The sequence below is a fragment of the Pseudonaja textilis genome, chromosome 4 (genome assembly GCF_049901715.1).
Source record: "Pseudonaja textilis isolate UNSWEBS1 chromosome 4, rPseTex1.2, whole genome shotgun sequence".
NCBI classification, from domain to species: domain Eukaryota; kingdom Metazoa; phylum Chordata; class Lepidosauria; order Squamata; family Elapidae; genus Pseudonaja; species Pseudonaja textilis.
Window position 1 is genome coordinate 3,340,426 of NC_141993.1, and position 18,212 is coordinate 3,358,637.

The window sequence follows — 18,212 nt, forward strand, 5'->3', positions numbered from 1 at the left end:
AATGGTCCAGTATAATTTTTCCCCTATTCCCTCCTTTACCTTTTGGATGACAAAGTTGTCGGTTAGGAAACTGTTTGATTTCTCACTTGCTGCAAAGTTTGTCTCCCAATTGATATCAGGGTAGTCGCCTGGAGGATTGAGGGGAGCCGCAACTCCCCTCCCTGACAGGAAAAAACCCTCCCAAAGGCAAGCTGCAGTGGTGGTCCTAAAATGGCCACCATGAAGACGAAAAACAGTCCCAGAAACAAAGACTGTGCTGGAGCTCTCCGCTCAGCAAGCGGAGTGTGAACCAGGAAAAATACATGGATTTTGAGGTACCCAGGTATTAAAAAATAAAGGACTATTTTGGAGGAAAGTGTGTGGAAGCAGTGACCAGAGAAAGTGAGAAGGAAATTGGATTTTATAAAATTGGCTTGAATTATTGTATTGGATTAACTTGGAGGAGAAAATTTAAAGGAAAATATTTGAACACAACAAAGGTTTAGAAATTAAACTGGACAACGATTGGACTATTGGCACTTAAAGGGCATATCTAAATCCTGAAATTGAGTGTGTTGAAAAGAAAAGAAATAATGAGTGGATTGTGGAAAAGACTCAAGAGTGCCACCTGATGGTAGAGGAAAAAATTTCAGTGACTCTTTAATAAGTGCTTGGTCTTTCTAGTAAATTGGACATTGGAACTTAAAAGAAAGTAAAAGAAACTCCATTATAGTAAAATAAAAATCATGGAAAGGTACATCAGAATATTACAAAGAGAAAGATATTTGAAAATATTGTCATAGAACCACCAGGTGACTGTGGGAAACAATTGGGAAAGGGCCAATTAGAAGACCTGGAACAAAGGCTTAAGAACATTGATTGTTGGAAATAAACTTAAAAGAGACTGATGGAAATAATATACTGGACTTTGGGATTGAACACATCTATTAAGGAAGAGGAATACATCTATTAAAGAAGAGGAAAGAAAAGGAAAAAAGGAGAAGATATAATGGAGGACTTATTTGTTAAATTAAGATTGGATTTGCAAGATATAAGGAAAATGATGAAAATTAAACTTGAAATGTGCAATTACGTATTACAGAAATTAGAAATGGCGACTCAGCTTGTAGAACAACAAAGTAAACCAGAGGGGGAGGAGTTTAACAAAGAAGAAGCCAGCTTTGAAGAACAAAGGGAGCAACAATTATTTAAGCAGGGGAGAAAGGAGTTAAAATTAAAAATTTGCAGTCTGATGTGATGACAAAAGGGAGAATGGTTCAGAAAATGAAAAAAAGGGGAGGGAAAAAGCAGAAAAGGGAAGTACAAAAGAATAATTGAAAGAGGGAGGGAGATAAACTTAATAATTGGAATGAGAAATGGAGGGGAATCAGAATGGGGAAAAAGGGAATTAAGAGAAAGGACCAGAAAATAAAGAGAAATAGGAAGCAAACAAGGATGAAAAGAAATTACATTGTTAAAACAGCGAGAGATAATCGGTGAAAAAAAAGGACAGGGAAGGAGATTCCACAAGGTAATATGTTGTGATATATAAGAATAAGTATTGAAAATAGATAAGTATGTAACTGATATGGGTTTTTTTTGTTTTCTTTTCTCTTTCTCTTTTTCTATCAAAGGATGATTGCTATATTAGACATGGAACCTGATGAAATATGGAATTGGGAATTTATAATAGGAACGTTATATATTAATTGATGATTAGAAAGGGAAAAAAGGGGGGAAATGAAATGAGAACCATTATGGAAAGATTAATCAGTTGCTATAATTAATTGATTCGATTAATATTTTTGTAATGTATAGATGTCTTATAAGGTGATTGAGAAAATGTAATGTAATGCAGAATCAGACAAAAATATATATATTTGTATTACATAATAAATAGGGAGAGTGGTATTAAGATAGAATGAAGGTGGCTAACTCGAATTATTAACGAGAGGACAATTTTGAATTAATAAAATAAGGATTGATAAAATTGCAAATGTGACAGAAAAAGGTAATATGGGAAATGAACATAGAAATAAGATGAGAATCTTAGATAATATTGTAAAATAAGATATGAGAATATCCTAAGAAAAATGAAATGTTATAATATGAATTGGAATTGGATAAGATAAATTTAATATTTAATACTAATAAGGATAATGTGATATGAAATTAATAAATACAATGAATAGATAACTATGGTCATGTTTGTAGTGAGATGTGAAACTTGGAACCATACTGCTTGCCAAATGATAATTTTTTATTAAAAAAAAAACAAATTGGAGAGGGAATTAAATAATGAAATTACTAGGTATGTTTAACTGATATGGTGGTTGGCATTAGGAGAGAGTAATGAAATCTTGAAAATAAGCAATGATGCCACACTGTTAATGTATTGTTGTGCATGTGCAGATTTAAATAAAAAACCTTGATTACAAAAAAAAGTTCACCCTGTTTATGTTCTAAAGTTTGAGCTTCGTGGGTCTTGGGTATGTTTCTTATATCTCCTACTTTGTAACAGAAATTTCCATCATTTCCATCACTCTCTACTTCATTGTTTTTTTAATTTATTTCTTCTCTTTATTCCGTTCCTCCTTATGTAATTGGTTATCTAGTGGATTTCCCTTGGAATTAGGTTGTAAAGGTCGTGAAGATTGGTCCCCTCCTTCCTCAATTTAGTTTAAAGCTCTTTTGATAAGATGAGCCAGTCATTTTTCAAATATATCCTTTTCAGTTCTTGTGAGGTTCATGTAGGTCAGAGGTGTCAAACTCAAGGCCTGTAGGCCGGATCCAGCCCTCAGGATGCTTACATCTGGCCCGCGGGGTCACCCTGGAAACAGCAAAGGATCAGCCCATAATGCCTCTGCACACACAAACCAAGCTCTGTTTTGTCCGGCAGAGAGCTACAGGAGGCTGTTGTGGGCAAAAATGAATGTGGGGCAGCTGCGTGCAGCTCCCAGGGTTCCGTTTTCGCTGGCAAAGGCTAACAAAACAAACTAAAAACAAAACAAAAGGAAAAATGTTTCACCTTTTGCATTTGAGCATGCAAGAAGGGACAGGAAGAAAGGAGAAAGGGAAAGAGGAAAGACAAAGAAAAAGAAAGGAAGGTGGGAAGAGAGCAAGGATGGAAAAATAAGGAAAGAGGGGAAGGAAGAAGAAAGGAGAATGAAGGGGAAGGGGAAGGGAAGGGAAGGAAGGAAGGAAGACTATAATGAGTGGGAAAGAGGGTGTCGGGGAAGTCCTGCCTTAGCATGGGTCTTGTTTCATGCCCACCATGGCCACTCTTACCATGCCATATACCCACCTACCCCTGGTCCTCCAAGATCAAACACAACCCTGATGCGGCCCTCAGTGAAATTGAGTTTGACGCCCCTGATGTAGGCAATGCTGACTATGGTCTAGAAAGCTGAAGTTCTGTTGATGACACCAGTGTTTAAGCCAGTGGTTAGTTTCTAAACTCCTTTGCTCCCCCATTGGATGTTGGCCTTTATATTTATAAGGATTAGAATGAGATAAAATAAAATATCTTTGATCTACTGCAATACAAAAACGTTACTCTACAGAATCACACTACAAATTTTTTATACATCTTTAGTCTATCACACAAACTGGTTCTCATGATTGAAGTAATCAATACCTGTTTATGCACATCTGTGGGGGAGAAATCCCCAAAGGCCTGCCAACCATTCTCATCATCTTCATAAAAACGCACCTCAATATCATCTAACAGAAAAGGCAAAAAATGATAACATTTGACTATGAATACTTAGTCCAATCCCACTTTGTCCCATTATTATTATTATATTACCATATCGATAAATTTATGATATATTGTCAATCATAAAAATGTAAAAGATATTGGGTGAGATACTATCAGGTAGTTGATGACTTCTTATAGTGTTTCTCCATATCAGGGGTCGCCAACCTTTTGGACCTCAGGGACCACCAAACTCATAATTTTAAATCCCGCGGACCACTAATATGAATTTTGAGTGAGGGTGGCTTGCTGACATTGGTAGGGGACAGAGAGAGAGAGATCCAATCTAACCTTGGAGGGCTGGCGGTGATGCGCTCTCTCTCTCTCTCTCTCTCTCTCACACACACACAATACACAGAGGTCCCTCACACACCCACACACCCTCCAAGGCAGACACATTCCTAACCTCCATTCTCAGAAGCAGAGAGACAGAGAAAGAGAGAGAGAGAGAGAGATGGTATCCTGCAATCCCAAATAAAGAACGATTGATCAGTAGGGAAATGGGGTGTGGGATTTTCCTGTAGACTTTTTGGGGGATTTTCCCAGGGTCTCTGTCTGCAGAGACGCTGGGAAAATCCCCCAAAAAAGGCTGCAGGAAAATTTTCCTACCGATCAATCATTCTTTATTTGGGATCGCAGAATACCATTTCCAGCTCCGTTCTCAGGAGTGGGGAGAGAGAGAGAGAGACTTTTGGCTTCATGCAAGGAAAGCAGCAGTAGCAGCAGAATCTTTCTCTCCCCCAAACTCCGCTAGAATGGCACAGGTCTTGGAGCAGGATGCCTTGCAGGGTCCCAAAGACTCATTTCTGGCAGAGTTTGGAGGAGAGAAAGAAAGACTTTTGCTGCTTTCCTTGCATGCAGCCAAAAGTGGAAGAAAGAAACAGAAAGAAGCAGCCCCGTGGTCAGGCCAGGCGCGTGGGCAAGTCCCTCCGCATCCTTTCCCCCTCTCCTCACTACCTCGTCTTGTTCGCAATGCAAGCGACGCAATCCTTGTGTTCCCGCAGGCCATGTGGGTGTCGCAGCCTTGTGCTCCCACGCAGCCTGGATTAATTGCTTTGGGGATGCTTTGGGGGTGACATTGATCTGTGGACCACCAAAATTTTCTTGTGGACTGCCAGTGGTCCCCGGCCCACCGTTTGGCAAATACTGCTCCATATCATGCAAGTTAAGAGAAATGTAGACTAGATGGCAGCAAAAGGTGACCCAAATATTATCAAATTTTGATAAGTCAAAAGTCATTATCAGTCATGTCATTATCTTCTACAGTAATTTAAGGATATTGATGACAATCTAGATGAGATTGTACCTCCCCCAATGGAACAAATGTGCAATTTGAAGAACTTCTTTTTCAAACTGATACAATTATCTTACATTTCAAGAATTGTTTTATCCCCTGCACCAGTTCATTTGGTAACAATGACTGTTGCTAGCAAGGAACTATTTGTCAACATACAGTGGTACCTCAATACTTGACAGCTTAAAAACTCATCGAATTTCATACTTGACACAATTTGAAGCAAAAATATTGTCCCTGTACCCATTGTATTTGTGGTAATCAACGTGATGTGATAGGAAATAAAAAACAGTCACAGAGAGTGGACAGGCCATGGAGGGAAGGTCATTGACACAGTAAAAGGAACAGACAGGAAATCCTTCCCAGCTGAAATAAAGGGTCACGTGTTAAGTCATGTGGTCTTTTCATATTCATCATTTTAAGTCCTCATCATGCCTCCTGGAACAAATTAATGATGAATACCAAGATACCTCTGGACTGGTAATGTCCAGACTGGGTTATCACAATGTATTTTAAATGTGGTAGTTTTTGAGATTGTCCAGAAATGGAGTCCTTTGGTAAAATTGCCTTATGTACTTGCTTTTACTGAATCTGTACTACCATACCTCTTGCTGGCCTTGTTACACAGGTTTAATGTTTTATTATATTATAGTTTTTTTCATTGTTTTATATATTTAGTAGAGTTATTTTATTATATCATAGTTGTAGACTTCAATCTGCTTTTATCATTTATTTTATATTATATAATAAATTTGGGATTATGTTTATTAATAAAAAGTAGACAATTGGTTCATGTTAGTTACTATTCCAGATCAAGATAAACTGCTATGAAAGAAGTAAAATCATGCAGTCTTCAAATCTGGAAGGAGGGAATCCCAAATTCTACTAAAAATATTTTATTGAAGTCTAGTACATTTTGGAAATGGATTTCATTCCCAAGGACAAAGGAAATCAAATGCATGTTTCTAAAAATAAAACTTTTGTATCCATTTCAGGAGTGAAAGAACAATGCCAAAAATAAGCCAGATTAGACATGGTACTTACCTTTCTGGACTTTATCACACAGCAAATATACTTCATCTCCACCTCGCACTGAGCCTGCAGTCTTATCCATCCGAGATATTTTTAAGTTGGAAGCTCCAGGAGACTCTGTTGAATAAAAAAAATTGGAGATGTATAAAATTGTTCCTGGAATGATTGTACAACTATGAAAATGTACTAGATAAAGGAGTCGTCATAAGGCTTGCAATTTTGGCTAATTTTAATGAACAGTGAAAAATATAGAACATGAGCGGAAAGGTTGATCTTTCAATTTGTAGTAGGTTCTGAGACATTCTGAAGGAAGCAATAAAATTCTACCAATTCAAAAAAAATTAAATAAAATATTTTAAAATATGAAACTCTTATGTTAGAACTCTGATACAGGGGTGGGATCCAACAGGGTTAACTATCGGTTTGAGATTTACGAGATTTGGTAATTTATGATGTGCTTCCCTGCACGCTGGGAGCGCACACATGTAAATCGGTAAATCGTCATCAGCAAGCTGCATGCAGAGAAGCAGCCTTTGAAACAGCCCTCTTTTCTTGTTTTTTTAGCTGCAGCTGTGACTCCTTTGTAGCTGAAGTTGAAAAATCAGGAAATAAAGATCAAGTAAGAGCCCAGGTGGGTAGGTGGGCAAAAACATCAGCATAGAACCGGTTCTACAGAGGTGGACAGAACCGGTAGAAACCCACCCCTGCTCTGATATGAAGATCAGGGTAGAGGAACTTTTCATTTAAGGTCTGAAAGAGAAAGATTTATGGTCACAAGCCATCATTTGTGGCATTATTTATTTTCCAGCATACAAATATTCCTCAAAAGAGATGGAACAAATCCAAGAACCTTTTATCTCTGGGGATATGCTAATTTCAGACATGGACTTCTCAGACTGCATTTCAGCAATGTGGCTAACTCAGACAAACAGATGCAAGATGACTCACCTTGCAAAAATAATTCGTTTAGAAAGAAGAAAAAGGGAAGTCACAGAGTTTTAATTTCCTTCTAGCAAAGAAATTCTGCAATACCTGACTGGGGGTGGGAGGAAGAGGAACTACAAGGCATCCTCTTTTTTCCTGATGAAGATGTCCTATTGCTTCTCATTTTACTTTGCAACTGTGTCACTTAGTGATGAAATTCCCAGACTCAATTATTATAGTTAACCGAAGACTACCTGTACTACCACTTGAAAGCTCTAGGATTCTTATCAGTGATATCACTGGGCAAGACTGAAAATTCTGCCTCTATTTTGTACGAATCCGAGGACTACAAAAGGAAGGGCGAGGGCTTCTGGAAGTTATATGCATTTTATATCTTAAATATCTTAAAGAGAGCCATGATGGTGCAGCGGTTATAATGCAGTATTGCAAGCTAATTCTACTGGTTGCCAGCAGTTCAATTCTGACCAGCTCAAGGTTGACTCAATCTTTCAAGGTTGATACAATGAGGACCCAGCTTGTTGGGGGCAATATGCTGATTCTGCAATTCACTTAGAGAGGGCTATAAAGCACTGTGAAGCAGGATATAAGTCTAAGTGCTTATATGACACTGAACTGTTTTGCTGGCAAATTTTGGAAATATGAAATGGGAACCTCCAGAGATCACAAAATGGGACTGCATTCAATCCATGAGCTCCTCATTCCAGTGGAGAAAATACATAGCATCTACAATGTTCACTGGACCAAAAATCGATCAGAGCCATACAAAATGGCTAGCAAACTCCTCTCAAAAACAGTTGCTAATATAAGGCTTTTCACCTTCATGGCAAACAGAAAAACCATCACATATAGCAACAGACAACAAGTGGTCAACATTGGGAGTGTCTTATCAAATTCTGTACCTGTCAACAGTGGTGTCCCCCAAGGCAGTGTTTTAGGACCAACTTTCTTCATACTCTACATAAATGACCTCTGTGATCATATTAAGAGCAACTGTGTTCTCTTTGCTGTTGATGTAAAGCTATTCAACACCACCACCATTACTGCTACCCTTCAAAAAGACCTCGACTATGTATCAGAATGGTCAAAACAAATGGCAACTTCAAATCTCAACAAATAAATGCTCTATCTTACATACTGGCAAAAAAAATCAGAAAACAAAATACAAGCTGAATAGTCAAGACTTTGTTGATGATCCAAACTTTGTCAAGGACCTTGGAGTACTCATCTCTAATAATCTAAGTGCTAGAGCCCATTGTAACTACATAGCCAAAAAGGCGTTAAGAGTTGTTAACCTAATCTTACGTAGCTTTTTCTCTGGTAATATTACACTACTAACTAGAGCAAACAAAACGTTGAATACAATTAATATAAATGGACTTAATTCAGCCGTTAAAAGAAGGAAAACTTTCCATAAATTAGAGAAATTAAAATTTGATATAATCTGCCTACAAGAAGTACATATTAAAAAGCAATATGAACAATTGTTGATATAGCCAAAACTAGGGAAAATATTTACTTCCTTGACACAATGCAAGAAAAGGAGTGGTTTTATATAGAGACCATTCCAGCGAAATTGATTTATACTGATGACGGAAGAATACTAATTGTGGAAATAATGGATAATAATACGAAAACACTCCTGATGCCCTGAATGACAAACAAGAAGAATTTTATAAAAAATTACATATGAAAATAATTGAACTGGACTATGCGAATATAGTTATGATGGGAGATTTTAATGGAATTGTAGACAACAAACTGGACTACACAGCACAAAAAACAATAAAGCAAAACAGAAAGACCCTCCCTAAATCTTTTTTTAAAATGGTAGATGAAATAAACTTAAAAGATACATGGAGAAAAATAAATGCTAAAACTAAACAATACACCTTCTACTCAAATAGACATTTATCATGGTCCAGAATAGATATGATATGGATGTCAACAGAATTAACTAACATTCAAGAAATAAATATTGAAACAAGGGCAGATCACAATCCAATGACAATTAAATGGAAAGGACAAAGAAGAAGATCTAGATGGACGTTAAATAATACTATTTTAAAGGGAAAAGACTTCACACAGTGGATGGAGAAATAACTGGCTTTTTTCTTTAGAGAAAACAAAAAAGAAGATACATTAATCTAGAATGTATGGGATACAATGAAGGCATATACCAGAGGCTTGATAATAGACTATACAAGGATAAGAAATACCATGAAAAGATTAGCCTCTAAGGCATTAGAGGATGAGGATAAAGGACTTGAAAAAGAGCTACAGAAAATGCCACAGAAAAAGGACATTAAGTTAAAAATGGATATAACCAAACATAAAATGGGTCTAATAGAAAAAGAATTAGCACAGAAAATTAGAGGTGCTAAACAGAACTACTTTGAAGATGCAAATAAACCAGGTAGATGGTTAGCATATAAATTGAGAAAGGAGAAAGAATCAAGGAAAATATTGCAATTAATAGATGATCAAGGCCAAGTTTGCTATGGTAGTAAAGAGAAGAAGGAAATCATTTGAGACTATTATGGGAAACTATACACACAAGAGAATATTGATGAGGAGTCAAACAGTACCTACAGAATGCTAATCTACCCCAGATACCTAAAGAGATTGAAACAATGTTAGAAAGCAATATATCGATGATGGAGTTAACTGAAGCACTCAGGAAGCAAAATAATGGAAAGGCACCAGGCCCAGATGGACTTCCGGAAGAATTTTACAAAACATTACAAGAATCGTTGAATCTTCCACTGCTAGAAGTTATGAATGAAGTTATGTTAAAGAAAAGGATACCTAAATCATGGTCAGAAGCTTATATTACACTTGTTCCAAAAGAGGAGGTTGATCCATTACAAATTAAGAACTATAGAACTATTTCCTTACTAAACGCAGATTATAAAATTTTTGCTTAAATATTGGCAGAATGACTTAAAAAATACTTAAATAATTTTATCCATCCTGATCAAAATGGATTTTTGCCAAAGAGACAAATTAAAGACAATATAAGAGTAATCTTGGACACTCTGGAATATTACAAGGCACATCCTAAAAAACGAATGGGTTTGATATTTCTAGATACACACTATATATACATATATGGAAGATGGCCTGATGGTTTTATGTTTTGTTTGTTTTAAAAACCAATAATTTTTTTAAAAAAAGAGTTGTTAACCTAATCCTAAAAAGAGAAAGCTTTTTCTCTGGTAATATCACACTATTAACTAGAGCATACAAAACATTTGCTAGACCAATACTTGAATACAGCTCATCTGTCTGGAACCCGGTATCTGATATTAATACAGTTGAGAAAGTCCAGAAATATTTCGCAAGAAGAGTTCTCCACTCCTCTACTCGTTGCAGAATACCTTATGCCACCAGACTTGAAATTCTAGACCAAAAAAACCTAGAACTACGCTGCCTTTGGTCCGAACTAAGTATAATATATAAAATTATATATTGCAATGTTCTCTGTCAATAAATGCTTCAGTTTCAACCATAACAATACAAGAGCACACAATAGATACAAACTCAAGGTTAATCGCACCAAACTTGATTGCAGGAAATACGACTTCAGCAACAGAGTGGTCAATGTCTGGAATACTCTACCTGACTCTGTGGTTTCTTCCCCAAACCCCAAAAACTTTAACCTTACACTGTCTACTATTGACTTTACCCCTTTCCTAAGAGGTCTGTAGGGTGCATGCATAAGCGTACCAACGTGCCTACCATCCCTGTCCTATTGTTTATTTTTATTTTTCTTATATGTATCCATTTCATGTATTCATAACTATGTTATACTTATACCTGTTACCTTATAATCGCCTGACAAAATAAAAAAAAAATATCTAGTTTTTTGTCTATATTTAACAGCCTTATAAGCAGGATTGTAAAAATATGAAAGTACTCACAAATGTATATGCACAATCCTGCCAAATCCAAACCAGATATATATCATAGTAAATACCCTTAAACCATGTCAAACATGCCTATGGATCAAAAATTAAACTTACTGCTATCATGAATCGGGTCAGAAATAACAGGGTTCAATGCTAAAGTGAAGTTTCCACTACTATCACGAAGATAGGCATTGAAACGTAAACGAACAATGCTGAGATCCATTGTCTTCTTCAACTCTTTCGCCTCTTGTTCAATCAATTCTTGTTCAGATTCTGCAAAAATAAGATACTAAGTTATAAATACTACAAACAATCCAGAATTCACATCGAAGCAAAATTTCCTCTGGATACTAAAATCACACATCAAATATTTTTCTGAATACTGGCAATCCTCAAGATACGACAGGCCATTTAACAAATGCTTGAAGTTACAATGCACACCCCAGAAGCTAGATAGAACTGTTTCAAAATTACAAATTTTTCAGCGCCCCCGCAGTCATTCGCCTTTATGGCCAACCGCAAAGATGCTGCAGCACACCCCACCCATTTCCCTTCCATCAGACCCAGCTAAATCTTCAGAGGCATTAGGCCTGCTTTGCCCACACGCTTGGGTGGAGCCAAGAAGGAATTGTGCTTATTTTGGTTCCCTGAAAGCCTTTCCTCTCCAACCAGAATAAATCACTAATTTTTCTTCTTAGTGCCCCCAGCATAAGACTAATGTAAAGCTAGAACTGGCGGTGCTAAGAAATTGCATTGATTAATGCTGGCTGGAGAGGAAAGGCTTACAAGCAATCAAAATAGGCATCATTTCTTCTTAGCGCCGCTTTATACTAGTCTTATGCTTGTAGAGCAAAGAAGAAATCGCATCTCTTTTGCTTCCATTACAACCCTTTCCTCCCCAGCCAGGGTAGATCAGTACCGATTTATGCTGGTTCGGGAGGAAAGGCTTGCAAGGAACCAAAATAGGCAGGCACAATTTCTTCTTAGTGTCACTGGTGTAAAATTAGTGCTGGCAGAGCTAAGAAGAAATCATAGTAGTTTACGCTGGCTGGAGAGAAAAGAATTGCAACAGAAGCAAAAAGTTACCAGATTTCTTCTTTTGTTTTTAAATTAAATTCTATTGTGTATAAACCTTAAAAAACATTGAACGTGGTGGTCTTCAATACATTTTGCATTTAGAAAGAAGTTATGTACAATTATATACATTTATGTACATATATACATTTAAACGTTGTAGTTTTTAAATCTTTCTCATTATTCCTCAAATATAAGGTCCCTCACCTCTTCCATATTTCACCTTAAATTCTTATTTCAATTTTATGAACTCCCTTTCATGTCCCTCCAGTAGTAAAATTTATTCTATATTTTACGCTATTCTGATTCATCAACCTATCCATTTAAGCACATTGTAATATCAATCATAACATCCTCACTAGGGATTTCACTTGCTTTCCAATTTTGGGCGAATATCATTCTTGCTGCCGCGACTACATGTATAATTAGATAGGTATCGGCTTTGCTAAATTTCTCTTCCATTATTCCCAGTAAGAACATCTCTGGTTAGTAACGAATTTTGAGCCCCATTATTCTCTCTAGCCATGACCAAATTTTGTACCAGAACTCCTGAGCTTTGTTACAGGACCACCATACATGAGAGTAAGTGCCCCGTTCTTTCAAGCACTTCCAACAATTGAGTGATTGGTTTCCATACATTTCGGCTAGCCTAGCTAGCCATGTATAGAACATCTTGTACAAGATTTCCTTGTATGATGTAGCTAGTGTGATCTTTTTGTTTTGCTCCCAAATTTGATGCCACTGGTCCAAATTTATATTACGTCCAAAGTCCCAAGCCCAGGTCACCATCGTTTCTTTAACTTGTTCTTCATATGTTTTGAAATCAAGTAAGTATCCATAAATGTTCTTTGTTTAACCTTTGGTCCTGTTAAAATTTTATCTAGTGCTGTGTCTTGTAGATGGATTCCCCATTCTTTTTTGTCTTTTTCGTACCTTAACTATATTTGGAGGTAGGCCCACCATTCCAGAGCTATTCCTTGTTGTTTTAATTCCAGTTTGTTTTAGTTAGCCCTCCTCATTTAAGATATTTTTATATGTAATGGCCTTTTCTGGTTGTATAAATCTGGGTATACTACTGCTTCTAACAATGATAGCCAGGCTGGTATTTCCATATAGTTTTGGTGTCAGGGCTCTGACAGTTACCCCCATTTAAATCATGAATCTGTAGCCAACTTCCAGAACTGAAAGATTTATTAGGAGTAAACATGCTGGCGCTGCCTGAGTGTAGCCGACTCTGAGGCACATAATTCATTGTCAGCTTTCACTCTGGTTTTTCCCCACCCCCTGGGTGTATCCTAATTCATATTCTCCAATGGGACACATCCATAGCCAAGTCATCAATCATACTCTCGAGTTAGAATTTTGCACAGCAGAAACTTCAGTCACCTAGAAACTATCTTTGAAAACATTTATGGAATGTAAGCTGCCCACTGCTCCCCCCCACTCCCTTTCTGCTGGCAACTCTAAAAAGATCATAGGAATATTTTATGAGTTGGCATTTAGAATTTTATTTTATTCCAAATCAAAATTAAGGCTTATTGAATTTTATGCCTTAAAAGTATTGATGAGCCATATTTCTGCCAGACCACAGATATGCATGCCAACCCTTTTATAGGTCATGTCCTTCTAAATGTAAAAGTCTTAAATTTTTTAGGTTGATCCAGTCCTTGATCCAGGTTAGAGATGCCGCATGACAATATAATTCCCATTCTGGAAGATTTCTTCTTCTTGATTGTGCCGCATGGCCCAGCAATGGAGCAGCCGTCTCTACACTGACTTCCTGAGCTCGGCAAAATGTAAGTAAGGGAATAGTGATGGGTTGGGATAATACGGAGAAAGTCCTGTGGACTTTGGGGAAACCAAAGGGCAGGAGGCAGAACATGAGATATCTTACAGGGTAGGGAAGGCCTCCTGGAAGTGCCCGTGCCTGCATTAGGCTTCCCTCGGTTTTTCCCATTCCAGAGTCACCCTATGCTCTATGTTGAATGAATGCATTGGGGAAAGTCGGCACAGGGAGGTCATTAGTTGCTTCATTTAACATAGTCCTCGACTTCCGACATGAATGGGCAGGCTCCATTACTGTCGTAAATTGAGGACTACCTGTATTTAAAAAAAAATTAACCTTAATATTTACAGTTTCCACTTTCCCTATTTGTTTTTCAACAATTAGCAAATTCTAATATTCATACGTCTTCCCTATATAATGTAGAACTGAAAGTGAACTGAAATAATAGGTTTATACCAGAGGTCTCCAAACTTGGAAACTTTAAGACACAAGTTGTCAAGTTTGGGGACCCCTGGTTTATACTATTCCTACTAATAACAGAGGTAGCTTATGTTAATTCTGATTGAAATAAATTAATAACAGAGTTGGAAGGAACCATACAGATGTTTTAGTCCAACTGTTCAAGCAGCAGATCCTATACTATTCCAGACAAGTGGCAGTCCAGTCTCTTCTTAAAGGCCTCCAGTGATGGAGCACCCACACTTGTGAAGGCAAGCCATTTCCTTGGTTAATTGTTCCCTGCCCAGACAGTCCTAAATTTCCTTTTTTTCCCCCTCCTGACAATCAGCTGGGCCGGGATTCCCCTTGCTGTCTTACTGCTTTGTCCAGGAGGCTTCCCTGAGGCCCAGGAAGGCAAAAAATGTGAGCGTGGGCGTGGGCGTGCTACTCCAGGCTCAGTTTTTTTTTTCTTCCTGAGCCTCAGGGAAACCTTCTGGGAGCAAAAACAGAGGCTTCCCCGAGGCCCAGAAGGCCCAAAAAATGGAGTGGGGGGCTTGCTGCAAAAAAAAAAAAAAAAAAAAGCCATGCCTGCTCAGTCACATGGCCATGCCCACCTAACTACGCCCACAGAACTGGTTGTTAAAAAATTTGAATCCCACCCGTTACCAACCAAGCTTCAAACCCACAAGGAAGCAGTTCAGAACAATTTGGAAGTAGCAACTTGGAATTTCTTGAGTGACATAACCTTCTCTCAAATGTTTGCATTACTCATGGTGAAGCAATTGATGTCTCTCATTTCTGCCCAAGGAACAGCCAATTTTAAACAAGTGCAGGCATTTTTCTTGGTAAAATCATAATGATCAGATCACCCTACAGAATGCTGGGCGGTGGGGGGGGGAGAAAGAAAGAAAGAAAGAAAGAAGGAAGGAAGGAAAAAAGGAAGGGAGGGAGGAAAGAAAGAAAGAAAGAAAGAAAGAAAGAAAGAAAGAAAGAAAGAAAGAAAGAAAGAAAGAAAGAAAGAAAGAAAGAAAGAAAGAATACCTGACAGGAAAAATGTTTTATGATCAACGTTCTTATTCCATGCAAGGTCTAACAGCGGATTGCTAACAAGTGAAAAATAAATAAATGCATAATCTCATTTTAACCATTACAGCCTACAACACAATCATCCATTCTATCTACGCTATGAGGGAAAAAGAGAGAGAAGACTGTGACCGTATCTAGAATCCGTCTTCCCAAAGTGTTTATTTTCTGTACAAAGTTACCTGTTAGAGGCTGTACTCTGTTTCGCATCTTTTGCTTCTGCAGTTTGTCTTTGATGACCTCCATCATGTTTTTCTTAGTCACATGGAGCACACCTAGGTTATTAAATCTGATAAAAAGACAAATTATTCTCTACTTGCAGTAACAATCACGATGTCTATGTGAGCAGCACTCTGCTCAAATTCTGGACACTTGAACTGAGATAAGCATGTTAAAAAAAATGACCAAACATTTAAAAAATAGAGTTTTCCCTATCATTACTGATGGAAACATGTATATCATATAGCATCAACCAAAAGGCACTGGGGAGCTTAAAAAAAAACACTGATAGGGGAGCAGGAAAGCCGAATTCTCCATGCCCATCTTTTAAAAACCATGCAGGTGATATCAAATTTAACTATGCAAACAATGTGCTTACTTTTATTGATCATAAATCTCCCCTTATTTAATTTCAGTGAATGAACAGGGGCTTGAAAACTGGAACCAGGATAAATTGATATGTTTCTATTCCAAATTAAAAGTTCAACGTACAGTAGTCTTTGTTCAAAGGGGAGTTACTGTAGCCTCCTAATCTTTTTCAACTCTAGGGTTTTTATTACTTAGTTATCAAACTTTATACTGGTAGCTTTATTTGCTTCTTAATGAAGTTTAACAGCAGTTGTAAACCAGCTGATATCTTCATTTACCATAGCAGATTTTTATGTTAATTAGTCATTGCCAGTTCATATATACTAATGTACATATCATGCACCTTTTAATATCGTGCACCTCTCTTGCCAACCCCCAACAAACATGCCAATATCCATTACAAAATGTGGATTTTCTGATGTTTGCTTCAACTATTTGAATTTTGAGAGATTTACAATATCTTGTGATATCTTTTGCAAATGGCAAAAGGATTGGAAACGGTAGCAAAAACCGCCATGAGACCATCAAAACTGGAACACCAAATGTAAGTATCAAAAAGTATCTTCATATTTAAAAAATAAATCTGACACTAATTTTATTTGGAAACTGCTCATAGAGTATAATTTTGGACGTAACGTTCCGCAATATCCAAAATTCAGGTTTCTGATAAAATAAGATTTTATCACTGGCAAGGGTGGGATGCTACCGGTTCTGCCTGGCTCTATAGAACCAGGAGCTCTGAAGAAGAGCAGACACTGAACCGGTTCTGTGTCTGCTGCTGTTTGGCCCACCTGCCCGCCCAAGTTCTCACCTGTCCTTTATTTCCTGATTTTTCAACCTCAGCTGCTTTGCGCAGCACAGCTGAGGTTGAAAAAGCAGGAAAAAAGTGGCTTTTCAAACGCTGCACACCTGCACGCTGCGCTTTTGAGCTGTCCGGACAGCACAGCTTAAGGTTTGTTACACACACGTGCGCACAAAACGTGATCACCGAACCAGTAGCAACACCGGTTGAATCCCACCCCGGCTCACTGCTCATAAAATTGAAGCGTTTCAGATTAAATAGAACTTCTTATTTTATTATTATTACTGTTTTTGTTAGTAAGCTAAATCTCAAATTATTTTTATATAGTACATTATTTTCACTCATAAGGTATTAATCTCTGATTAAACAGTAGTCAATATTTTTAAAGAGCCACATTCGTATACGATTTAATAAATCGTTTTAATGTTGCTAATGGAATAAATGTGTTTTTCTTTTTTCTTATAACATTCTGTAAATTCCTAGCTAATGTTTAGTTTGTAAATCTCTCTTTTTCTCTCTCCAGCTTTTTCCCCTTGGTTCTAATTCTTAAGTATCTAAAAATAAATTATGTACATGTACATGTATACATGTGTGTGTGTGTGTGTGTGTGTGTGTGTGTGTGTGTATTTAAAATGTTTAAGTTTCTGCTTAGGAACTTTCCATAACTACAGATAATCCTTATTTAGCGACAATTGGTACTAGCAACTGGATCATAAGCGAAGCAGTCACTAAAAGTGCAATTGTGCTTATGATCTTACTTCAGCTTTCCTTTGCTTTACAGACCTGTTCAAGGTCAAAAATGTGAGAACTGGTTGTAAGGTTATTTTTTTATCACTACTGTAATTGCAAATGGTCATTAAACAAGGCAGTCACTAAATGAGAACTACCTGTAGCATCTAGCCCACTATTTGCGCTATCTGAATAGTGTAAGTGAAGCTTTACAAGAGAGAACACCTAAGTGTGTCCTGTGGAAACACGTGTTTCAATTTACTTGCACACTGTATGAACTCTCTGCAGCCACCACATCTTTGCATACAAGGAAAACACAATGGAATTATATATTTGTGCTGAATTTTCCTTGCCAAAGCAAATGTCAAAAAGCTTTCATTAAATAAGATATTGCAATCCATCCAATCTAACAAATGAAAAAAAAATGCTATCATGAAATAGGTCTTGCCTTTTTAACCCCACTATCATTCCTTCATCACTAAGTCATACATACTGGGCAGTCATGTCCTTTGGGCCCACCATCATAATGCAGTTGCCAGCTTCATTACATTGTTTTCCCACAAGACTATGAGCATGCACTTGTGGAGGATCAGTGTGTGTCACCAAGTCCACCTCTATCCTAGCCAGTCCAGTGTAATTAGAGATCTGCAATAAAATTATGACAAAATGACATCAAGGAGGTCTTTCCATAAACACCGTCTTTCTATGAAACATTCTTCAAATGTACATGGAACTTTAAAAAGAAATATTGTCATATATAATTTATACTGAGGTGATTTATGCTCATGATACAAACC

At 37.3% G+C, this 18,212-nt stretch overlaps 1 protein-coding gene across 3 annotated transcripts in view; it reads right to left on the bottom strand.

Moving 5' to 3' along the window:
* NFKB2 (nuclear factor kappa B subunit 2) overlaps positions 1-18,212 on the bottom strand; it is a 48,026-nt gene that overhangs the window by 26,013 nt on the left and 3,801 nt on the right. For all 3 annotated transcript variants that reach the window (XM_087932133.1, XM_026714494.2, XM_026714493.2), the window contains 5 exons: positions 17,909-18,060; positions 15,479-15,585; positions 11,030-11,188; positions 6,075-6,179; positions 3,617-3,702 (listed from right to left, as the gene is read on the bottom strand). In XM_087932133.1, coding sequence (XP_087788259.1) covers positions 3,617-3,702; positions 6,075-6,179; positions 11,030-11,188; positions 15,479-15,585; positions 17,909-18,060 — 609 coding nt within the window. The remainder of the gene's footprint in view (positions 1-3,616; positions 3,703-6,074; positions 6,180-11,029; positions 11,189-15,478; positions 15,586-17,908; positions 18,061-18,212) is intronic.